We start from the raw sequence: 26,802 nt of genomic DNA on the forward strand, positions 1-26,802 counted from the left end.
TCTTGGTTTTTTTTTCAGAAAAAAATCTTAGAAGTGCCCTTTGCATCAAATTACTTAGCAGTACAACAAAAATTGGACGAAACAAGAGAATGCAACACACAAGTCAAGGCTTTAAAACGGAAAGTTAATGAGGTCAAACATTTAAAGGTAGGTCACTAAGTATGGTATATCAATAAAAAAATGATGTTTCATCAACTTGTCAAAGATTGAAAATATCTGATGACGAAAGCGACTGAAAGCGAGTATCGTAGTGCGACTTGTTTTCGCTTTTGGAGGTCGGTGAAAGTGAAGTGACAGTTGGGAAAGCGTCTTCTTCGCCCCAGGTGCAACTTCTTCACCCTAGTCACCTGGTAGCGTGAGCCCTGGGTATTTTGTTCAATATACTTATTGATTCATTTATTTTCGTGGATATCAATTTTGTTGATTGAGGAAAAATTGTAATTTCATGGATACTTAATTTTGTTGTTTTGGAAAGTGGGCATACATTCCTTTGGAAAATTTGTAATTGTTAACTAGTTGAATTTGTGTTTCCTCTGTATTCATTAAATCCACAAAAATTAGTATTCAATGAATATTAATGAATCTACAGTAAAAAAGAGTCAATATAAATGTTACTACCAGTTATCAGCTGGTTATCCTGTTATTACTCCTGCTTCAAATTCTTAGGTTTTATTTTACACTCCCACTTGCATACCCACCATGCCCACGGTCAACACAAAATGTTTATCAAATTTTGCAGTGTCCCCAGATTGGATAATATAGTTATTGTATTTATATTTCACTGATGCATTCAAAAAAAATATTGTAAAATTGTATATTCAAAAGCTGTATTGCTTCTGAATAAAGTATTATTATTATCACAGTAGTGTAAAAGTGAATTATCATGCTTATACAATTATTTTTTATTATGTCACATAATAATTCATGGTTTATTTAGCACACTTATATAACTTTGAAATGAAAACTATATGCAAAAGCCTTTTATAGGAAGACTCTTATTACAATAAAATTTTTAAAAAATATTTTTTTTTTGCCTTCTATACAAATGCATTCTGGTACTCCAAGATTTTAGTTAGATTGCAAAGTCTTTTTTTTTCTCTACTGACATGTCTGACATGACTGAAATACAAAAGATTTTTAACCTTGATTCTGATATATACAGTAAACTACCTTCTCTTCTTTATTTACAAAAAATGATTCAAGCTATTACAATGATTAGAAGTCATCATGTTTGATGTGGGTGCTTTTAACAGTAGCTTCCACTTAATAATTTCACATGCCCTTATACCACGCGGTGTATACATTTTTATATAAATCAGAAAGAACCACTGTTTTATTTCTTCAAGTAGCCATTTCTTAAAAAAAACTCTTCAGTTTTAATCATGTTATAGTAAACCTAAAAGCATTGAACATTTTTGGCCAGCGTAAATTTTAGAAGAGGTCATGTAATGGAATACATTAATTTTGAACTACCGCCAAAATCTTATTTGTGAAAAGATATAATATCTTATAACAAATTATTCTTTATGTACGACATAGATCATCTAAATAAAATGTATGAAAGGTTGTCAGCACTAATCTGTTTGGATTCTTAAGTCTACTTTGAAATCAGATATTTAATATTAAAAGATGTGAAGGAGATATTAAAAATTACGTACTCTCGACAACATTGAGTTCAGCAACTTATCCGTAAAATTTTTATATAATTTGAATACTCGAGCATGAAATTTATTCAGTTGATGTATTTCATCTCGATAATAGTATTTGTTGAATTTTGACCTTTTATTTTTTTGCTTGAAAGGTAGTATATAAAGTGTATGTACATATATTTGTTACTTTTAAAAATGAATTAAAGAAGAAATTTTGACTTAGAAGAAAATAATTCATTGAAAAAGCCTGTTAGATATGACCTAGAAAGCCTCTTAGTTGTATAGCTCATATGTTATGCAATAGATATTGATATGTTGAAAACTTTAAAGACATCTAAGAATACAAAAATAATTTGCATCTAGGTAGAATCTCTGTTGTGTGTGACAAAATCTTTTCTGATTACTAGTCCAAACACCAATATTTTTTTCTTGTGTGTCCAAAAAAAGTTTTGCAAATACTTAGTCCAAATACTTTTTTTTAGTTTGGGGCATAAGACTAGCTAGGTGGAGACTGGCTGTGCATACATATGGCTTAAAATGTTTAAAATGCTGGATTTGCCTTTATGAATTTCAAAATAATGCAATATGATGTTTTTTACGATATTTTCATAAAATGAAATGTTACAATCTGACGACAAATATCTCCATATAGCTTTTGGCAATGAATTAATTTTCTACCTATCTACTTGTACTGGTACATAAGATATATACTATATAAAATCCCATAGCAAATATCATGCTGAGATAAAATCTTCTGACTTTATTTAAAAATATAAGCACATTTAAATCGTCTTTTTATTAAATAATGATCATGAATAAGATTTTCGTATTTATGGAGAACAAGCACGTAGGGGTCTTTTTGAATAACAAGATTTTGGAATTTAAATATGTTTTAATGAAAAATATCTGAAGATTTATGTTCACTTTTGATACTTGACCTATATTATCTAACAAAATGTAAACAAACATTTTGGGATCATACCGACTTCTGTCTTGCTTGGATACTTACGATAGTGTAAAAAATGTACACAGAGAAAAAGATTAACATTTTCAATTTAAGGGCACAACCTGCAACATTGAATATTAAAAATTTAAACAAATACATCTTGTACTGTAAATATTTTAGCTAAAATTAGAGACCCAGCCCAAATTGAAGAGTCTGCAAGGCTACTTGCATTTTGGTCCCAGGTAATCTTTTCCCCTTTGTACCATGAAGTCAAGTATTTTTTTTTATAAAACTTCAATTGTAAAATATGATTTTTTTTGAATTCCTTTTAAACATGTTAAGTGCATCAGGGTTGAGATACTTCCTTTCGTAAATTTAAACCAAATCTTTTATAATTAGCTCCCCAGGAATGCTCAAAATAATGATTAACCCAACAGGAAACTTATCATGGCCAATGAATAAAGTGAATTAAATAAAGGAGATGTCGGATATCTGGCCATGAAGCAGCCATTCAACTTTGAAAGAGGGAAAATAAAAAAAAATGACTTCTAGAGGTCACCATGGTCACTAGTTTTTTTAGCTCACCTGGCCCAAAGGGCCAAGTGAGCTTTTCCCATCACTTGGCGTCCGTCGTCCGTCGTCCATCGTCTGTCGTCCGTCGTCCGGCGTCGTTAACTTTTACAAAAATCTTCTCCTCTGAAACTACTGGGCCAAATTACACCAAACTTGGCCAAAATCATCATTGGGGTATCTAGTTTAAAAAATGTGTCCGGTGACCCGGCCAACCATCCAAGATGGCCGCCATGGCTAAAAATAGAACATAGGGGTAAAATGCAGTTTTTGGCTTATAACTCAAAAACCAAAGCATTTAGAGCAAATCTGACAAGGGGTAAACTTGTGTAACAGATCAAGATCTATCTGCCCTGAAATTTTCAGATAAATCGGATAACCTGTTGTTGGGTTGCTGCCCCTGAATTAGTAATTTTAAGGAAATTTTGCTGTTTTTGGTTATTATCTTGAATATTATTATAGATAGAGATGAACTGTAAACAGCAATAATGTTCAGCAAAGTAATATTTACAAATAAGTCAACATGACCGAAATGGTCAGTTGACCCCTTTAGGAGTTATTGCCCTTTATAGTCAATTTTTAACCATTTTTCGTAAATCTTAGTAATCTTTTACAAAAATCTTCTCCTCTGAAACTACTTGGCCAAATCAATCCAAACTTGGCCACAACCATCTTTGGGGTATGTAGTTTGAAAAATGTGTCCAGTGACCTAGCCATCCAATCAAGATGGCCGCCATGGCTAAAAATAGAACCTTGGGTAAAATGCAGTTTTTGGCTTATAACTCAAAAACCAAAGCATTTAGAGAAATCTGACATGAGGTAAATTTGTTTATCAGGTCAAGATCTACCTGCCCTGAAATTTTCAGATGAATTGGACAACCCGGTTTTGGGTTGCTGCCCCAGAATAAGTAATTTTAATGAAATTTTGCTGTTTTTGGTTATTATCTTGAATATTATTATAGATAGAGATAAACTGTAAACAGCAATAATGTTCAGCAAAAAAAGATTTACAAATAAGTCAACATGACCGAAATGGTCAGTTGACCCCTTTAGGAGTTATTGCCCTTAATAGTCAATTTTTAACCATTTTTCGTAAATCTTAGTAATCTTTTACATCTTCTCCTCTGAAACTACTTGGCCAAAATCATCATTGGGGTATCTTGTTTAATAAATGTGTCCGGTGACCCGGCCAACCATCCAAGATGGCCGCCATGGCTAAAAATAGAACATAGGGGTAAAATGCAGTTTTGGGCTTATAACTCAAAAACCAAAGCATTTAGAGCAAATCTGACAAGGGGTAAAATTGTGTAACAGGTCAAGATCTATCTGCCTTGAAATTTTCAGATAAATCGGATAACCTGTTGTTGGGTTGCTGCCCCTGAATTAGTAATTTTAAGGAAATTTTGCTGTTTTTGGTTATTATCTTGAATATTGTTATAGATAGAGATAACTTGTAAACAGCAATAATGTTCAGCTAAATAAGATCTAGAAATAAGTCAACATGACCAAAATCGTCAGTTGACCCCTTAAGGAGTTGTTGCCCATTTTATTCAATTTTTAACAATTTTCACTAATTTGGTAAATTTTTGTAAATTTTTACAAAATATTTTTCACGGTATTTAAAGGTCCAAGTTTATTATAGATAGAGAAAATTCTAAGTACCAAGAATGTTCAGTAAAGTAAGATCTACAAGCACATCACTATCAGCAAAACACAATTTTGTCATGAATCCATCTGTGTCCTTTGTTTAATATGCACATAGACCAAGGTGAGCGACACAGGCTCTTTAGAGCCTCTAGTTCATGATTGTTGGGTAATAAATAAGGAAGGTTCTTTTTAACTTAGTTTATAGAATTCCTTGATTTAAGTGTTTATATCAACATCTCATAAAATTGAGAATGGAAATGGGGAATGTGTCAAAGAGACAACAACCCGACCATAGAAAAAAACAACAGCAGAAGGTCACCAACAGGTCTTCAATGTAGCAAGAAATTCCCGCACCCGGAGGCGTCCTTCAGCTGGCCCCTAAACAAATATATACTAGTTCAGTGATAATGAACGCTCTCAGCCCACATTCTACTTTGTCATTATAAGAGAAGTCTAAAATTTTAAGTTTTCGACTTTGATCAGTCTATGCCAAACTGTTTTAGGCTTTGTCAGACCAAAGATGAAATAAGACAATTTTCTACTCTAATTGTTCAACTAAAAAATTTGAAAATTTCTGTCTGGCAGAATGATAATTTGTCTGTCAGTTTATCGGTCAGATCTATAGAGTTTGGGAAACACTGTTTAATAGTTGTTTTGGACTAACACTATTTTGATAAGCAGATTAGAAAACTTGCATTAACAATGATTAAAAAATGTAAAAGTTAATTATTCATGCTTGTTAAAAATAAACGTCCGCCTTAAGAATAGGGGATAATAATATGGTAGGAATTATATAATATTTATGGTCACGATTACATTACAGCAACAATTACATAATATATGTAAAGTAGCCATTATATAAACTTTTTACACTTATAGTTAAGATTACATTAGGGGTAAATAATTTATTTTCTGGTCACTTAGCTTTAAAAATGTATTACCATTTATGATCATAGTATTACAAAATCTCACAAACTCAGACATGGAGAGTTGTCTCATTGGAACTCATACCACATCTTCTTATATCTAGGCCAGAAAGATCCATTTTAAAAATAAAAAGATAGATTAAATTTCATACAAGGTTCAAGGATCTATCTTGTCTATCAAAAATCAGCTGTTTTAAATGCAGATTTTATTGGATTCTACTTAAACAAACAGCTTTTAAATGATTTTTATTGCATTGATTAAGGTGAAAAAGTCAGTTATGACGATACTTTTACTGAGCAAATTATTTATCGTCTGGTAGCTGTTTATAACTCTTTCACAACTATCTATGAAAAGCATTCCAATATTTCTCCAATACAAATAAGTTGTCTATATCGTAAAAGTCTTATTTAAAGGTTTATCTAAAGGTATTAGTTTTCAAGGCGTCAGTTTATGAGTGGTGTAGATTTGTGTTAATACAAACATAAACTTAAAGATATATCCATGACCATTGAAAATTTGACACATTCGACCTAATTTAATATGATATATACATATAGTATATTGATGTGTGGAACATATAAGTGCGTAGCTTATCTAAATATATAAATATTTCCCCAATATTGGTCATAAATAATTGACAATTGTTCTAAGCATCAATAAATACATTCAAATTGATATATTTATATGTTTAAATGAAAATGATATCTATGTGAATGTTATGTACTGTTTAAAAACAGTGCATTTAAGTATATATACCAATTAATGCATAGGTATTAAAATTTGGGACTTAACTCCTATGACTGCTGATTCGAAGCTATCTTCATCAGGGATGAAGCGAGATTTTTTAGAAGGTGGTCATGAATTTGTAAAAAATGAATAATATATTTGTAGGATTTTATACCATAAATTCATGTTAATTGTAAAAAGACCATAAGATTTTATTTTTGATGGCAATCATCTATCCCCTCCATGAGCTACTTTTCAATAATCATCTCAGCATTCTGACAAAAAATGTCTGATGACACATTTATAGCCAACAAAATTATTAAAAAAATGTAAACTTATGATACTGTAGTTATAATTATGGGTACTGGTAGTCACAGATTTGATAAGGAAACAATGAAATGTGTGTGTTTATGGTTTTCCTTAATACTTGATTTTATAGGCCTCACAATACTGATTATATATTTTTATTAAAAAGTAAGTTAATGAATAATGACAAAATTTCACAGAATTTTTAGTAATTTACTCAAGGTGCAACAAAAGTCAGACTTTCCCATTTTTAGCTCACCTGGCCCGAAGGGCCAAGTGAGCTTTTCTCATCACTTGGCGTCCGGCGTCCGGCGTCGTCCGGCGTCCGTCGTCCGTCGTCGTTAACTTTTACAAAAATCTTCTCCTCTGAAACTACTGGGCCAAATTTAACCAAACTTGGTCACAATAATCATTGGGGTATCTAGTTTAAAAAATGTGTTCGGTTACCCGGCCAACCAACCAAGATGGCCACCATGGCTAAAAATAGAACATAGGGGTCAAATGCAGTTTTTGGCTTATAACTCTGAAACCGAAGCATTAAGAGCAAATCTGACATGGGGTTAAATTGTTTATTAAGTCAAGATCTATCTGCCCTGAAATTTTCAGACGAATCGGACAACCCGTTGTTGGGTTGCTGCCCCTGAATTGGCAATTTTAAGGAAATTTTGCCGTTATATGGTTATTATCTTGAATATTATTATAGATAGAGATAAACTGTAAACAGCAATAATGTTCAGCAAAGTAAGATTTACAAATAAGTCAACATGACCGAAATGGTCAGTTGACCCATATAGGAGTTATTGCCCTTTATAGTCAATTTTTAACCATTTTTCGTAAATCTTAGTAATCTTTTACAAAAATCTTCTCCTCTGAAACTACTGGGCCAAATTTATCCAAACTTGGCCACAATTATCTTTGGGGTATCTAGTTTAAAAAATGTGTCCGGTGACCCGGCCAACCAACCAAGATGGCCGCCACGGCTAAAAATAGAACATAAGGGTAAAATGCAGTTTTTTGCTTATAACTTAAAAACCAAAGCATTTAGAGCAAATCTGACATTTGGTAAAATTGTTTATCAGGTGAAGATCTATCTACCCTGAAATTTTCAGATGAATCTGACAACCTGTTGTTGGGTTGCTGCCCCTGAATTAGTAATTTTAAGGAAATTTTGCTGTTTTTGGTTATTATCTTGTATATTATTATAGATAGAGATAAACTGTAAACAGCCATTATGTTCAGCAAAGTAAGATTTACAAATAAGTCAACATGACCGAAATGGTCAGTTGACCCCTTTAGGAGTTATTGCCCTTTATAGTCAATTTTTAACCATTTTTCGTAAATCTTAGTAATCTTTTACAAAAATCTTCTCCTCTGAAACTACTGGGCCAAATTAATCCAAACTTATCTACAATCATCTTTGGGGTATCTAGTTTAAAAAATGTGTTCGATGACCCGGCCATCCAACCAAGATGGACGCCATGGCTAAAAATAGAACATAGGGGTAAAATGCAGTTTTTGGCTTATAACTCAAAAACCAAAGCGTTTAGAGCAAATCTGACATGGGGTTAAATTGTTTATCAGGTCAAGATCTATCTGCGCCGAAATTTTCAGATGAATCGGACAACCCGTTGTTGGGTTGCTGCCCCTGAATTGGTAATTTTAAGGAAATTTTGCTGTTTTTGGTTATTGTCTTGAATATTATTATAGATAGAGATAAACTGTAAACAGCAATAATGTTCAGCAAAGTAAGATTTACAAATAAGTCAACATGACCGAAATGGTCAATTGACCCCCTAAGGAGTTATTGTCCTTTATAGTCAATTTTCAACAATTTTTATAAAATTTGTAAATTTTTACTAACATTTTCCACTGAAACTACTGGGCCAAGTTCATTATAGATAGAGATAATTGTAAGCAGCAAGGATGTTCAGTAAAGTAAGATGTACAAACACACCAACCATGCCAACATCACCAAAATACAATTTTGTCATGAATCCATCTGCTTCTTTTGTTTAATAGTCACATAGACCAAGGTGAGCGACACAGGCTCTTTAGAGCCTCTAGTTCTTTAAGAGAAAACCATCAACTCTCATATATTTTTGCCTTTCCTAATTCTGCTGGTGTTAACAATGTAAACATATAAGAAAAATTAATCATTACAATTTATTTTGTAGGGTCAAACTCCAGAAGGACAAAAGGTTGTTGGAGAATACTCAGTGCTTGAGGTAAACTTTGAGCAATATTTTTACTTTTGTTTGATCAGCAGCTTCACCTCCAATGGTTTTGTATTTGTCTTTATGATCAGCAGTTTTACCTCCAAAGATTTTGTATTTGTTTGTATGATCAGCAGCTTCTGTATTTGTTTGTATAAACAGCAGCTTTATCTCCAAAGATGTTGTAAAATGATGTTAAAATTCCTTTGTTGCCTGTATCATTGTATAACAATTTTTGTCATGATCAATTACTTCCACATTAGGAAAAAAAGATTCATTCCACTTTAGGAAAAGAGATTCATTCCACATTAGAAAAAAAAGATTCATTTATCTTTTCAAAAAAGTTTAGATATCTTTTCATGTAAAGTGAAAGAAAGAAGATTTTTTAGTATATCTCAATGAGGCAGTAACCAAACAACACAAAAAAAACACACAAAACCAATGCTTTGTCTTACGGTCATAAAACTTTGTATTAAGATTATCTCACCCTGACTCAGAAATCAACAAATCAAAAAACAAGAAGGGGCGTTATGAGCACAAACTTTGTATTCAGAGTATTGGGTAAAGCTTCATGAACTGTTCTCATGGTTATAAATGTTTTCCAGGATCAAGCCTTACAGAAGAAGAGGTGTTTAGAAACTTTATTTTACGTCACAGAAGTTGAAAATTTATTACAGGTAATTTAATAATAACCTATATGACCTAAAAGACCATAAAATATTTTTTTGCAATTGTTATTTTTGACTTATGACAAGTTAAATGTTCATAACAAACATAATGACCTAATAAACTTCATACAGAGGTTATGTTTCTAATTGAGAAAGCTGCACTGTTTCACCTGAAATTAACTTATTTAAGAAATGAAAAGAACCATCTGGTTTAGAAAACTTTTTATGCGCCATTCTTTATAAAAACAAGGTATGTACTGGGTCAAGATATAGATTTATTCTTGAGAACTTATTAAGTGAAAAGTTGAAAAAAATTTGTTTGGGCTATTAGAAAAAATATATGGTAAAGCGGGTAGGGTGTAAGATAGGACATGAATTATTTTTTTGTATGGTCAGGGGCAGGTCAAGAAGTTGGAATTGTGTGGTTATGTATGCAAAGTAAAATTTAATTGTATGGGTGATGGCCATAAAAGTGCCTTCAAAAAAACGTACAATGAATATGTGGTCAATACCTGAAAAGTAATAAGCATTGAAGAGTTCTTTGAATTTTAGATTTTTTTAATTTTTTTTTATTTCATAGAATTCGAAGGCAAAAACCTTTAAAAAATTCTGTTAATAATTTACCTCAAATTTTTACCTGTTAATCAATCTCATAAAAGAAACATTTAAAAGTCAACATAATTTTTCACCTGATTTTTGTGTCATAAATTACATGTAAGTTAGTCATTAAATGATTGTGAGACATGATATGACATTGTGCACTAGGTTTATAGACTGATATGTTCAAAGGTGCACATTTGTTATGTGGTTGAAGAACTTACACATGTAACTGTGGGAAAATATGTATGTTTGAAATGCCTCAATAAATGTTTCTAAACATACATTGTACTACAGTGTAACCTGTCTAATCCAACACCTGAGTATTCCAACATCCTGCTTTAACCGACACATATTAATGGTCACTGCCTGAATATGCCTATCCTTGCAGTAAAAACCTTAGTATTCTGACACCTGCTGAATTCAACATTTTTTTCTGGACCCCCAGTGTGACGACTTCACAGGTTACACTGTACTATTTGTGTTTCATCCCTGAGGGTCTTACCAGTTCCAATAACGTGCACTTTAGGGTTGACATCTAATATTGTAGTCAATTTTCTGTTATTAACTGTACATAAAATGATGAATTATTCGAAACCGTAAGGGTTTTCCACCCTATTCAAAGATTGCCTAGCCTTATATGGCACAACTTTTCAGAATTTTCAGTTTATATGCTTTTTAATTTTGTATTTACATTTTATTTGGCCTTCAAACTGTTTGGTTCAAGGTTCACCAATGATTCTTATGCAGAAGGAACATACATCTGTTGTGCACAATTATATGAATTTATAAGCCTAGTTTCTCTGATCAGTTGGTTTAGAAATAGTATTGATTGATTGTTGCTCGCTAAACATCCAGTGGGTGAAAATAAGGCGGTAAATCAACTATCCCCCAAAGACCTATTGAAGTAGCTGTGAGCAGCTGTAGGTCACTGTATAGATAATTAGAAAAACTCATAGCCTAAAGTTATTATATAAAAGGCCTTGAAATGACAAAATGTAAACACTACAAACGAGAAAAAATAACAGCCTGATTTATGTACAAAACAAAAAACTTATGTAAGATAACAACTTCCATTGAATTACATGGGTAACATGTTCTTGAAGATGATTTTACTGGTATTACAACTACAAGAGCCTTTTTGTTGGCACTTTTCATCAAAAATGTCAAACTATTTTCTTCTAAATGCTGCAACAATTTTGTACTAATTAAAATCACTTTAAACTGAAACTTGGTGCCTTAGAATATTATGTACTCGATGACGTGTGTGTTCTGTTATACAATTTAACTATAGTATGTTAATTTCTAATCTATTTTATAGAATGTACAGTCCGACTTTGAGGAGCGAGCCATGTACCTTACAGAGAGAAAGTTGGTGTTTGACAGTATGCACAGAGAGGAGGCTCTCAAGGTTTCCTCAAGAATGCACAGGGTTAGTTTCAAAGCTATAATATGTTTGATGTATGGGGATTCCCCAGGCCCTAGAATGATATGTCTGTCTGTAGGTTCAGTGTAATGCAATTATAGGGAAGGATTTTGTTCTTTGGTCACAAGTAAGAAAATATGTCTTTAATGTTTCATGTTTAAGTATTTCCAGGATATATATATATATATATACAACTCGTCTAAACATCAACCCAACAATGTTAGATCTGTAAATTTGCTTTCGCAAATTTTTGGTTCTTCCCTCGCCGGGATTCGAACCCATGCTACTGTGATATCGTGACACCAAATCGCCTGCACTGCAGCCGTCCCGCTAGACCACACGACCACCTGGGCTCTCAAAAAAAGAGCTTTTGGTGGGCATGTGTTACCTTTCCACGTCAGTTTTAATCTAGCGGCGTACTGCAGTACATGATATATAAGGCATGAAGATGGTATTGTTACAGATCAGCTAAATTATCTATAGTAAAGGATCCTACAAATTAATGTAAGATACAGTCACAGAAAATAATTATATTCATAAGTACGTCTGAGTCAATGACAACCCTACAACAGATGTATCCATCGGATCGCCATCAATGATGGTGATACATGGCTGTGTACATAATGTATATACAACTCGTCTAAACATCAACCCAACAATGTTAGATCTGTAAATTTGCATATATATATATACAACTCGTCTAAACATCAACCCAACAATGTTAGATCTGTAAATTTGCTTTTGCAATTTTTTTGTTCTTCCCTCACCGGGATTCGAACTCATGCAACTGAGATATCGTGACACCAAACCGCCTGCACTGTAGCCGTCCCGCTAGACCGCTCAACCACCTAGGCTTCACTTTATTTATATATAACAGTTTTAAACATTTTTGCATGGCCACACATGAGTGACATTCAGGGTAATATAACTTAAGAAACATTGTGTAATTTAGAATATTTACATGGGTTCAAAAACTTTTAGCCAAGAATTCAATTCACAAATGAACGGTAATTTTGAACTTCACATCAGTATTATGGTTATCCACAAGCATCAGTTAAGGAATATTTCTGTGTATTCTACGTGATTGCCAAAAAGACAAAAAATAACACATGAACATTTCCAGATGTACAGTAGTAAAACAGGATAGTGCTTCTTTCCAGTGAAAAAAACATGTAAAATTGAAAATGGAAATGGGGAATGTGTCAAAGACACAACTACCCGACCATAGAGCAGACAACAGCAGAAGGCCACCAATGGGTTTTCAGTGCAGGGAGAGACTCTCGCACCCGAAGACGTCCATCAGCTGGCCCCTAAACAAATATGTACTAGTTCAGTGATAATAGACGTAATACTCATCTTCGAATTATACACAAGAAACTGAAATTAAAAATCATACTAGACTAACTAAAGCCAGAGGCTCCTGACTTGAGACAGGTACAAAATTGCAGTGGGGTTAAACATGTTTTTTGAGATCTCAACCCTCTCCTATACCTCTAGATAATGTAGAAAAAACAAACACACAACAATACGCACACTTACTACAATATATGATTATTTTACAGGATTGTGTGTATGCTATGCGAGCGACCTGGAGCTGGTTAGGACAGGTTACACAGTGTTTAGAAGTTCACATGAAAAATGCAGGGGAATATCATCAGGTAATAATAGTCTCTATGTGAAATTTTTATTCTAGAATATGAATTACGCACTATTGTTATTGTTAAAGATATTCACGTGTGTCCACACTTTTGGAATATCATGCAGAAAAGGATTATGACTACCATATAGTAATGTATAAAATTGAGAAAGGAAATGGGGAATGTGTCAAAGTGACAACAACCCGACCATAGAGCAGACAACAGCTGAAGGCCACCAATGGGTCTTCAATGTAGCGAGAAACTCCCGCACTAGGAGGCGTCCTTCAGCTGGCCCCCTTAACAAATATGCATACTAGTTCAGTGATAATGAATGTCATACTAAACTCCGAATTATACATACACAAGAAACTTATTTGTTGCATATATTTGTGAAAAACTCAGATATATATGCCATTCATGACATTTTCGAAAGTTGTGCATGAGAAGGCCATGGAATACAACCTGATAAAACAGTCCTAAATCACCCACTCTAAGAATTGTTCTATAGTGTCCATCATCCATCTTTTGGTACCTCCATTTGTCCAACAAATATTCATTTCAAATTTTTTCTCAGGACTCATTGAAAAAGCCTGACTAAATAGTTGTTCAACAGCTTTAAACAGTGAAAACTAGTAGTATGTGAATACTTTCCTGCTGTCTGATAGTTTGATTTTTTTTCAATATGTTAAATGAAACCAAAAACATTTGCACACTTCAAAACATTTTAGTTGAACCACAAATTTTTCACGAAAGCGGACCCATGACCCAGCTTGGAAAAATTAAAAATGCTGGCATTTCAGAAAAATTCTACCTTTATTACAGAAAAATAATATTTGTTTATTTTTTTTTCAGTTTTTCCATGAGGTACAGTTTATACATGAAGATATGCAGACTTTCTTAGGTTTACTAAACAATAGTAAAATGAGAGCATACTTACAACCAACTAAACCAGACATCATGATCCAGTATTTCAAGGTTAGTTTACAGTTTACATATATCATCTTTTCTTTATTTATACTTAATTTTAAATTTGTTACCTGATATATCTTATTTGCTCTTCTTTGATACTTAATAAAAGACATGCCTTTTAAAAAATTGCAAAAGATATCTCCTTTAATATAAATATGTGGAGATGTGGTATGATTTCAACTATCCCCCCCCCCCCAAGTTTCAATGAAGTGGTAGTATGCAATTATGTTACCACCATACAGCCTTCAACAATGAGAGAACCCTATACCATATACTCACCTACAATACTAATTGAAAGACTGTTCTTCTGAAAATTGTAACTGCAGATACTTTGCTTTACTTTGATATGAAATGACATTCCTCTTATGACCTTTTAATGATTTCTATTTCAGGACATAACAAATAGGTTATTAGATTATCAGGCCCGAGTTGAAGATTTAGGTCAGAGGAGTACCCTAGTCCACCCTATCTATCTGAGAAAGGACCCTCCAGTTTATCCACTCAGAGCTAAATGTCTGGTTGAATATTCAAATCAAGAGGTATGTATAGGACTGGTTTGTTAGTGCTGTGGCCTACTTAAAAGGCCCAACCTCTGTATGGATTAAATATTATTTAGTCTGACTTGTGCCAAAGACTTTGTTATTTTGAATGACACTTTATTAATAGCTGCTACATACATATACATGTACTTGCTTTGTTATTTACAGAATCACTCATAATGAGAGCTTGGATGAAAATAAAGTAAAGTTTCAGAGATTTGATTGACTTTTTTCTTAGTCATGTTGATGTGCATAGAATACCCTGAAATATGGGTAACACTCCTTTAATGCTATTACAAAAAATTGTAAGATGTATACAATCCTTTTCTGTATTACATGTATCTACACAACAATTTTTAATCTTTTGAATGGATGATTGATAGGTGTTAATAGGCAATCTCTATTTTAACCCATTGCTATATATTTCAGATCAGCTTGTCCCCAGGAGATGCCTGTATTGTATTAGACAACTCTGATGCAGACAAATGGCAGGTTAGTATCATGCAAGAAATATCGGTGGTGGGAAATCTGAGATATGATGAAGAATGGTCCTTGCTCATTGTTCAAGTCCTTACAGTGACCTATAATTGTTAAATTCTTTGGCATTTGGTCTTTTGTGGGGAGTTGTCTCATTGGCAATCATACCACATCTTCTTTTTTATAAGAAATATCTTTATATCTATTACATATAATAAGAAAAATGATGATTTTAGATACTAACATCTACATCATTTGATCTCTGTTTGATAGTTGTCTAACTGGCAGTCATATAAAAAAGAAGATGTGGTATGATTGCCAATGAGACAACTATCCACAAAAGACCAAAATGACACAGACATTAACAACTATAGGTCACCGTACAGCCTTCAACAATGAGCAAAGCCCATACTGCATAGTGAGCTATAAAAGGCCCCGATAAGACAATGTAAAACAATTCAAACGAGAAAACTAACGGCCTTATTTATGTAAAAAAATGAACGAAAAACAAATATGTAACACATAAACAAACGACAACCACTGAATTATAGGCTCCTGACTTGGGACAGGCACATACATAAATAATGTGGCGGGGTTAAACATGTTAGCGGGATCCCAACCCTCCCCTAAACTGGGACAGTGGTATAACAGTACAACATAAGAACGATAACATATTTTCTTATCCTTATGTATGTCCATGTTTTGAGAATTTTTAGTATAAACCACGTACACCATTTGAACATGAAGTGGGTTATTGATTTTCGGATACCAGCCACTTCTACAATACCCTCCTACTCAGACTGCTTTTGACCTCAAAATTAATATCAACTGTACAATGAAGTACTAAGTACAGACACTATTCAGTGGAGTAGAAAACTAAAATGTCCAATTGCATAATGATTTCTGGAGTTCATTGATAGGAAAAATCTGTATGATACCAGAAAATTTGTTTGTCCTATATTTCTACTAAATGAAATAATACTGTTCATAAAGGTTTTAATTTACCAGCTAGCATAAGATGATCAAAAATATAAGTAAAAACTTGGGCAAACCCAATTCTATCACCAAATGGAAAAATAACAATAATTAAAACATTGATTATATCAAAATAAAATCATTTATTCTCATCTATACATATTCCTAATAAATGATGATACTTTACTTACAAAATATTTTCCTTATTTGGGATTACAAACCAGATAAAGATACATTTAATACCATCAGTCAACTCTGGCAGTTTTTTCTGGTTAGAAAAAATGTCTCCTTTATTATGTTTTAATTTCACTAATTTTCAAACTGGTCCCAAAATTAGCATTTGTACTAGTTACTGTAAATTCAGAAATTATTTGCTAGGCTTTTAATATTGCGAATAATCATGATAATGCGACAGAGTTGTTAATGCAATAATTAAAACTTGCATTTTGTATTATTTTATCTGAATTTCTCAAAATTGTAAAAATTATAATCGCATTTTAGTTTAAAATGACAAAAATGCAATAAATGCATGCAATAATTTCTGAGTTAACAGTATAAACAATTTGGTGTATTTCTATTATTGCCTTTCTATTCCAGATAAGAAAATCAGATGGAACTGAGGCTGATGTTCCTGGTGTTGTACTGGTAATCCCTCCTCCTGACAGGAAAGCAATCCATGAAAATCAAAAGTGAGTAACAGGACAGGGCATTAAACAAACAGGGATATTGTAAATGACATGCATTATATGTTTTCATGAACATTTGAGAATTAAACTTAAAACAAAACAAAACAAATTACGAATTTTGAGAAAAATTTTGTAAATACCAATTCTCCCAAAAGTATGTGATCTGGAACACAATTTTATAGAGTTGTATCGTTTTGTTGGATTGGCCGAAAACTTGAGTGTCTGAATATTATTGATGAAACCTGTATTTATTTTTACAGATTAAAAGATCAGCTGGTGATTAACTGGGACACCACATTAAAGCGTCTGTGTACACAACTCACTCAGTACTTTACAAACTCAATCAAAGAGACTCCTTCAATTGATGTAAGTATTTTATGAATTCAATCCAAAAAAAAAAATTAACTCCAAGGTATTTTTAAAAGAGGAAGTCTGTTGAACATGACTAAATCAAATGTTCATGAATATATAGGAATAAGAAGATGTGGCATGATGGCCAAATGAGACAACTCTCCATGAGAGACCAAATGACACAGGGCTTTTAACAATGAGAGAAATCCATGGAAATATATTCCATAAAATTCATCAAACTGAAAGAGACTCCTTTATGATAAGTTGATGTAAGTATTTGAGACGTAGAATTATTGAAGAAATAAAAATTCCTTTTGTAAGCTTTTAGACAGTTTAGAAAAAAATGTCATCTTCCACATAACAATTCTAAACAATTGAATGAAATTTTGATAATACAAAATAGAAAGATTTTATTGAGTTGTTGTATTTTTATTTTTTGCATGAAAACTATTCATGATATACATTACCTGCTTAAATACACCCCCCCCAAAAAAAATCTACACTACATGAAATAATCAGGTGCTTGAATGTAGTTTTACCTTTTTTAGATGAAAAGTTTATCTGCACCCCAAAAAGCTGAACTGATGAAGCTAATGAACGAAGCTGTTCAGATTTTACGACCAGTTACCCATGACGACAAAAATTTCCAGGATTTAATGGGCAGTGTGACAAACTTTAGAAAAATCTTAAGTCAGTTCAAACCTGGAGAAAAAGATGCCAGAAATATCTCTGTACAGAAATGGCAAACCAATGGCAGAGTTATGTTACTGTACAAGGTATGATCAATTACACTATAAATAGAGATGCCAGAAATAGCTCTGACTTTTGTACTCAATACTGAGAAATCAACTAATCAAAATACTAGATTTGGTGTTTCCATCATGAAATAAAATTTGCTTCATAATAAAAGTTATAAGTGGAAAAAATATTCTGTAATATCGTTTCCACTAGAACAAATATTAAAGTATTTGTTCCCTAAGGAACATGAGAAATAAAGAGTACAGAAAATATGTTTCAACTGGAACAGTTATTATGGCATTGTTTACTTCTGTTAAGTAAAACAAATATACGTTGACATTTCTAGCACAAATTCTGTACTAAAACACATTTATGACTGATTTTTGTAGCTGCAGTTGTTCATTTCTTTACCCAAGTTGGTTTGCAAATTTTGATTTTTACATCATAATGAATACAGAGAGGATATTTCTGAATGCATTTAACAATTTAAGGGGTGATATAAATGAACTGTACAAATTTCAATTTCAATAAGAATTTTAATTCATTGTTGCACAAGATGATTTTTATTTCCTTATGTATCTGTTTTTTAGAAGAATTGTTCTTATACTTCCTTATTAGTATAGGCCTTGTAAATTATGTACAAGGTCATCAATATTGTTTTGTTCCCACATTGTCAATTTTTTGTCTTACCCTGTCTGTACCAATTGACTATAATTTGTTAGATACAATGTTAAATTTGTGACATACCAGTAGAAAGTTTTTGTCTCTCCCTGATAAAGGGTGTTGGTGTGTGTCAAGCAATAATAATTGAAATTTCATATCTTATGTTAATTTTAAATAATGATTTCTGAGTTTACATGTACAGTTTACTTGATACAAATCATATGCACAAATATACTTTTGTAAGACAAATAAAAAAAAAATATTTTGATTTCAGGATTTTTTGACATATGGAAAATCTTACAAGGACAATGTATCATCCAGCAGAGGTCGGGAGCAACTAATGGTCAACACAGAACAAGGACATATGTTTCAATCTAAAGCTTATTTTGAAAGGTACATTTATCACATTTGTCTCATTTTTTCGCCTAATTTAACTTTTTTTTATTAAAAGCCAATGTGACAGTTTGAAGTTTGATATTTATCTTAAAAGTTTGTCACATCTTTTTTTTTATATTTGTCCAAATGATTAATCCAAAAGTAAAGAAAAATTTTATTGCAATTTTTAGAAACAGTTTTTGCAATTCATCCTGCCATTTTACCTTGCATACTTTGACAGCATCTTGTGAAATAAACACAATTCTCACCTGGTTATAATATCTAGCATGACATGATAATTTGCATAAACCAAACAAAGGTCATGAACAACATGGAAATTTGCATGAACAAAACAAAAGTCATGAAGTTTATGGAAATAAGGAGATGTGGTATGATTGCCAATGCAAAAACAATCCACCAGAGTTTTAATATAATATATGTCAAATGCTAAAAGATGAGCAAAACTATAAAACATCAATAATTTAGTTGATTAAGACAAAATAATTATTCAATTAAATACAATTTCTTACAAAAACTTGACAGTATTTTGTTTTATGTTTTTATGCCCCACCTACGATAGTAGAGGGGCATTATGTTTTCTGGTCTGTGCGTCCGTCCGTTCGTCCGTTCGTCCGTTCGTTCGTTCGTTCGTCCGTCTGTCCCGCTTCAGGTTAAAGTTTTTGGTCAAGGTAGTTTTTGATGAAGTTGAAGTCCAATCAACTTGAAACTTAGTACACATGTTCCTTATGATATGATCTTTCTAATTTTAAAGCCAAATTTAACTTTTGACCCCAATTTCACGGTCCACTGAACATAGAAAATGAAAGTGGGAGTTTCAGGTTAAAGTTTTTGGTCAAGGTAGTTTTTGATGAAGTTGAGGTCCAATCAACTTTAAACTTAGAACACATGTTCCCTGTGATATTATCTTTCTAATTTTAATGCCTAATTATATTTTTTACCCAATTTCACGGTCCATTGAACATGGAAAATGATAGTGCGAGTGGGGCATCCGTGTACTTTGGACACATTCTTGTTTTTAAATGAATGACTGTTATATTTTTCAGGGTTTTACCTATTATAGATGTGGATGTGAATTCAAAAGAAGCCATTCTTACAAACTTCAAAGCAGACATGATCATTAATGAACGTCACAATGCAAAACGTCCCGTTCCACCACCAAGACGAAAACGTCAGTCTAGACAAGCATCATTAGTGCCCTCTAGTGGAGAAAATTTGAGAGATCTTCAAGACTTCATGGAAGAAATCAAACCGTTTACAGTTCTAGGCGTTATCGATCCAAAATCAAAACAAAAATTATCTGTGTTCCAAGCGATGTCTCAGGGTATGTTAGATTTGTCGCAAGGGACTTTTAAGAATCCCTCAACAGGGGAGGTAATGACTATTCCAGAAGCCATACATAAAGGATTTATTCTGGCAGACTTTAGTGAGAATCTGACCAATGGGGATAGCCATGATGGATTTAATCCAATGAGGAATACTTTAGATACAAGAGTATATCCTGTGTCTGGTGTTATTGACCCTCGCACTGGAGAATGGATTGGGGTCAGACAAGCGGTCAATGCTGGAATACTTAATCCAAAAACGGGAAAATACAGGAATATTGTCACTGGAGAGGAAGTGGATTTTTTAGAAGCAATTCAAAATGGCTACCTTGTTGTTGATCCGTCTGCTGTCTGTGATTTGTCAGAAAATGGAGTTTATACATTTGTTGATCTAGTAGATGCGTCTTTTAAAGTTAACGGTGTCATTGATCCAAATAGTGGCGAGGAAATCTCATTAAAGAGAGCTATTATGGATGGGGTTGTTGATATTACAAATTCTGTCTACAGAAATCCTAATACAGGGGAAACAATGTCGCTTGAAGAGGCTTTAAAACAAGGCCTGATTAAAGCACAACCAGCAACAGATGCTGATGTAGAGAAAGGAGTTGATATTATAACAATCAAACAGCTTCAAGTTAAGCGACAGAAATTTGTTCCTGGTGATGATAAAATGTCAGGTGGACTAGATAACGTTGATGGATGGAAACCGGATCAGAATCAATTAATGTTTGATAAAGTTAGAACATTGTTGGATCCTGATTCTGTAACTGTCATTGATCCCAGTGATAACTCTCCTATGACCTTGACAGAAGCTTTCCAAAAAGGTGTGATTAATTTCGCTAAAGGTGAATTTCATCTGCCGAACGGTGAAGTTTTAACTTTAGAACAAGCTGCAGCCAGAAATTTTATTGATCCTGAAGTTTTAAAAGATTTATTAGAGGTGTATAATCAATCTAGTTTGGGTGATTTGTGTAAACAGGGTAAATTTGACCCAGAAACAGGACTAGTGACAGATCCACAGACGGGAACAACAATGTCTTTAGAATCGGCCATTGCACAAAAACTTGTAGATCCTAATCAAATATTCATTTATGACGTGCCTTCACAGAAACTTATGAGTCTTCAACAAGCCATAGATGAAGGCAAATATAATCTGTCTGCGGGGAAATATGTTCACCCTAAAACAGGTGAACTTATGACCCTTACTGAAGCAGAGAAAGCTGGTATTGTCAAGTGTTCTATTGATCCTGAAGAAAGATGCAAAGTTGCTAAAACTCTTGAAAGGTTAAACAAGTTGATAGATACTTCAGTGAAATCTGCACCGTCACCATTTTCTGATGGCAAAATGTCATTGGAGGAAGCTATTCAAACTGGAGTCCTTGACCTTCAGAAGGGTCAATTTACTGACCCAGTTACTGGAGAGGTAATGACCTTAGCTGATGCAATTAAAGAACAAAAACTTGACCCAGCAGCAGCAAGTCATCTGATCAAAGCACTTGATAAATTATCACTAAGAGAAATGATGGAGGACTTGAACTATGACCCTGAGACTGGTTTACTTGCCCCAGGCAACAGTTCAAGGCCAATTTCAATGGAAGAGGCTCTAAAACAAGGACTTATTTGTCCGGAGAATGTTTTCTTAGTAGATAAGGTCAATGGAAGAATTACAACTCTTGGAAATCTTATTGATGAAGGAAGATTTGATCCTAAAGATGGTACATATATTAATCCAAACACTGGAGAAAAACTCACCTTAGCTGAAGCTATTGAGCAGGGTCTTATAGAACCTAGCATTATAGAGGAAGACTTCATTGACACTTCTGTGACCTTAAAAGATTTGATTGACAGTGGTAAGGTCAATCCAAGGTCAACTAACTTTGTTGCTCCTAACAATGTTAAAATGTCACTAAGAGATGCCTTAGCAAATGGATTTTTGACCTTGAATTCTAAAGTGAAATTAGATCCAAGGTCAGGATGTGTACAGCTTGCTTCTGATGAGGAGGTTGTTAAAGCTTTGTTAGATGTGAGGGAGAGCTCTGATTGGCTACAGACAGTTGAGCAGACATTAGGAACCAATGACAAAGCCAGTCAGAAGTTGGAAAATCTTAAGCAACAAACAGAAGACTATCAGGTAAGCATATTTCAAGGTTAGAAATTTGACCTTAAGTAGAAAAATCAAATTTGTCTAATGTAGATTTATTTTAGACTATATTTGTGGGATACAAATTTTCATGGGCATAAGTGAACCAGGAATTTAGATGATATAAATTGTTTTTAATGTGGACTTGGGTAAAACAGAAATACAATTTCCATGAAATATAATTTTTCCTCAATCCTTAGTCCTGAAAACAAATCAATCCACAGTAAGCAGAAACCTTAACATGTTTGAATGCTGACATTAGTACACAATACATATCTATGATTAGTTATACTTGTACATGTAAGAATTTTAATTAATAAATCAAAGCAAATTATGTTAAAGTTTAATATTTGCTCTTCTCAACATTCATTAGATATGATTTTTACATGTGTCTGGTCTATTTACAAGCATACAAATGATAATCATACTGTGCTGATACCATCATTCATTCCTAATGTGGTATAAAATGAAATGACAATATTTTAGTATCAAACAAAATTATGACAATGTTTTTTTTTTAAACAAAATCATGACAAATTTTTTCAAACAAAATTAATATGTCAGACATATTAATGTTTTTTCCACAAAACAAATTATGACAAATTTGACTCATGCTGAAGATTAATATGACAGACTTTGTTAATCTAATGGTAACTGTTCCTAAATTTAAAATCTAGATTTTCGATTCAAGTTACTAAAGATGGAATCGTTTCCCTTGGTGTCAATGTTTAAGGGCAAACTGTTTAATTTCTTATTGGGCCAAACTCTTTGGTCGGTTTGTTGTCTCTTAAACACATTCCCCATTTCCATATTTAATTCTTTTAAACATGTCATACAACAAGTGGGATAAACATGATAAAAAATCACTAATGAAAATTGTTCAAAAAACAAACTTTTTAAAAGTCTAGGCTCAGACTAGGGCTCATGATAACATAGTTTTAAATGAAACAACAAATACTTTTTAGAGGAGGGTTTCTAAGATCCCGAAATCCTGGGGTTAAAATCATGTAATCCTTAGGTCCAGAATTTGAATTTAAAATCCAAACATCCCGAAATTTGAAAAAGAATTCCCAAATACCCAAAGGATCAATCCAGAAATCCTGAGCTTAAAAACACCCAATCCTGCTGTGCCAAAAAAGGTCCTGTCCCCCTCTTTTTAGAGTTTCATACATGACAAACATCATGTACATGTCATGTACTTTTGTTTGTCTGTTGGTCTTTTTCTTTTTTGCATTGGTGTTGTCAGTTTATTATTTTGTTACAATTTTGAAAAAAATCCTGTTTAATTCATATAAAAATTTTCAAAATGCGAGTTAAGATTATTGCGTTCACAAGTTTCTTGCTTTTTTCGCAATAATTTCTGAATCTACCGTACATAGAATGGTTGACCAGTAGTCCTTTAATTAAATAAGATAGCATGGTCTTGAACACAATAAAGGTTTATATTAAAGAGATACCTACCTGTCAGTGTGTAGGTAGGCCACACCAGGTGTTAAACCCTTTGATCTTTTGTCCAGGTAGTTTATAAGATGGCTCAAGATGTTATTGGGATGATAGATTTATATTTGAATTTTAATGGTCTAATTGAAGAAGGGACAATGACTTGGAAGTGAGTTAAGAGGATAACAACAACTTCCAAATCTGTATAAAGGGGGATTGGTAAAAAATAAGAAGATACTTAAGGTGGCAATAAAAATCATGTTGAAAAAAGACAGTAGCATGGCTAAAGAAAATAAGACAAAAAATTGACATTTATGCAATTAGGTCATAATTAAACTAGTTGTCTTGCATCCGAAACATATCCTACTGCATATTGAAAATTTGTTTATTTGCTAAAAGAAAAATTTGAAAGTGGCGGAAAAAAAGATTTTTTTTACAAGAGAGGTGTAACATATGATAAGCATAATGGTGTTTAGGTGTATAATGACATTAGCATGTTCTCCTCATGATATGCATCATAATGTTTGCCACTGGACATTAAATGCTAATCAATTCATCCATGACAGTTGTTTGAATGTCTTCTTAGAAAAAAATATTCAAATCTGACTGACTTGGGTGTTAATCAGTACTCTTAGATTTTCAATTATTAATATGAAAAATGATTCAAGTTGATCTTTAACCTAAGTCTTAAGGGTATTATTTTAGATAGCTATATATGTGTCCTAGAGATATAATGACTCAGTGTAACCGTGGAGAAAATTTTGATGGGAACATATACTGTTGTAACAGCTTTATATGTGAACAAAATTAATGATCCTACAGACTAAGGGGAGATAACATAGAAATAATTTCAGACTTGGTGGGTAACTGCTCATTTTAACTGCATCAGTGTTTTCATAGGCAAATAGAAAATAGAACATTTAACATAATATTTGTATATATGTACTATTTTGAAATAAGCCGAGACTAATTTCTGACATTATACACAAAAAAATGAGAGGAAATAAATCAAACAAAAAATTGGTCTATAAATCAATTCTGAAATGGTTCATATTTATTGTTATAAACATTCATCATGATGTATGTTTCCAGGTATGAATTTTCGTTTGATAGTTATAAATATATGAAGTTTTGTTAAACAGGTAAAATATACCATTTTATGGGAAAAAAATAGTGAATTTGATCATTTATTTACTTTGAAGGCTCCATTGCTTTAAAACTTAAAAATGTTATTGAATTTCAAATTTGCTTTTCTTTTTTGATAAATTGTACTTAGCACATTGGTCCATAAATTGGTCACTGAAAATTATGAACTTTAATGTTAACATAAAAAAAAGTCAAGAAACTAGCAATTTACACAACACTGACACAACTTTTTTTACCACCATATACATGATATACAATATAACAGTAAAACTGACCAACCACAAATGACCACCGTTAGGCGATAAGTATTTTCTAGTGTTACACCACTTTCTGTAAGTCAGACAATTAATCAAGAGGCCACCATACTGAGTAATTGACGAGTACCTATAATTTAACTATGTCATTTTCACCTATACACACCTGACTTTGGATCATTAGCACACCTGTGTAGAGATTTGATATTATTTATGTCTGATTCTCATGTTTGGAGATAAAAGATTCAATGTAGATATTTGTGTTTTTGGGGATGAAATTTGTGTACATGTATAAAACAAAATATGGATGTAGAAAAAACGGATTTAATCAAGCGGGATTATCGTTCTGTGTGGCTCAAATGCAAAATATTGTAAGTGGAATAGAGTTATATTTTATATTTAATTGATAAATTTGTATTGATGTTTAAAGTTTAAGATGCCTGAAAAATAATTCACATGACTTAATAAAAAAATTATGATATAAAAAAGACAAAAAAAGACATATATATTGACCCACAGTTTTTACCTACCAAGTCATTTGGTCTCTGGTGGAGTGATGTCTCGTTAGAACTCATACCCCATCTTCTTATTTTTACAAAAGATGCTCTCGTTTACTAAAAAAAGGAAGAATAAGCAAAAAGAAAGTAAAAAATGGAATGCAAGGATTTTTTGTCAAACATAAAACAACCTAAGCTATTGTTTGTTTTAAACATAAATTACTTTCTGTCTACATATTTGTCATATGTGTATGTACAAAAGTGAGCTAATTAACAAAAATTTCAACAACTTAAAAAACAATATTGATTTGTGTTTAAATTTCTTTGGCATGTGTGGCCAAAAAGTTTTTTGAATTAACTTTTGTTTGCTGTAAAAGTTGTACAAGTTACAGAAATGCACATTTTTGCTATCAATACCCCTAATAAGGTTTTTAAAGTTTTAAAAATTCATTTAGGAACAATATGTTATTCGTTTTTAAAATGACTGATATTTCATTCACAAAATTGTTAATAGAGATTTTTCTTTGTCCTCAAATTTTTCCTTCATAAAGAGGTGATGTATGAGGGTCTGCGATGTGTTAAAATGAGAATAAAATTCATTCAAGCAACTCATATTCAGGTTTGTTTTTATCAATCATGTTATTTGAAAAAAAAGAAGTATGTGAAAAAAAATTTGTTAAGGCCAAAAAAAAAATAGTTTTTGTTTCTGGCCACTTGGCAGAAAAAAAATGGAGTATAAAGGATAATGTTTTTATTTTATAATATTGAAAAAAATATTTAACATATATGCATATATCAGTGTATATACTATGTTGGGAAATGTTTTGTTATATTGACCAAAAAATGTCAATAAAATATGTTAGGTAGGCATGACAATTTGGGAAAGTAGAGAGGCAG

General features: G+C 32.5%; 1 protein-coding gene across 18 annotated transcripts in view; it reads left to right on the plus strand.

Annotated features, from left to right (window-relative positions):
* LOC139503208 (microtubule-actin cross-linking factor 1, isoforms 6/7-like) overlaps positions 1-26,802 on the plus strand; it is a 122,069-nt gene that overhangs the window by 19,092 nt on the left and 76,175 nt on the right. For all 18 annotated transcript variants that reach the window (XM_071292954.1, XM_071292958.1, XM_071292964.1 and 15 more), the window contains 13 exons: positions 19-147; positions 8,946-8,996; positions 9,590-9,661; positions 11,571-11,681; positions 13,238-13,333; positions 14,165-14,287; positions 14,674-14,820; positions 15,250-15,312; positions 16,870-16,961; positions 17,219-17,324; positions 17,858-18,085; positions 18,985-19,103; positions 20,150-22,559. In XM_071292954.1, coding sequence (XP_071149055.1) covers positions 19-147; positions 8,946-8,996; positions 9,590-9,661; positions 11,571-11,681; positions 13,238-13,333; positions 14,165-14,287; positions 14,674-14,820; positions 15,250-15,312; positions 16,870-16,961; positions 17,219-17,324; positions 17,858-18,085; positions 18,985-19,103; positions 20,150-22,559 — 3,747 coding nt within the window. The remainder of the gene's footprint in view (positions 1-18; positions 148-8,945; positions 8,997-9,589; positions 9,662-11,570; positions 11,682-13,237; positions 13,334-14,164; positions 14,288-14,673; positions 14,821-15,249; positions 15,313-16,869; positions 16,962-17,218; positions 17,325-17,857; positions 18,086-18,984; positions 19,104-20,149; positions 22,560-26,802) is intronic.

Source organism: Mytilus edulis, chromosome 14 (assembly GCF_963676685.1).
Source record: "Mytilus edulis chromosome 14, xbMytEdul2.2, whole genome shotgun sequence".
Lineage (NCBI taxonomy): Eukaryota > Metazoa > Mollusca > Bivalvia > Mytilida > Mytilidae > Mytilus > Mytilus edulis.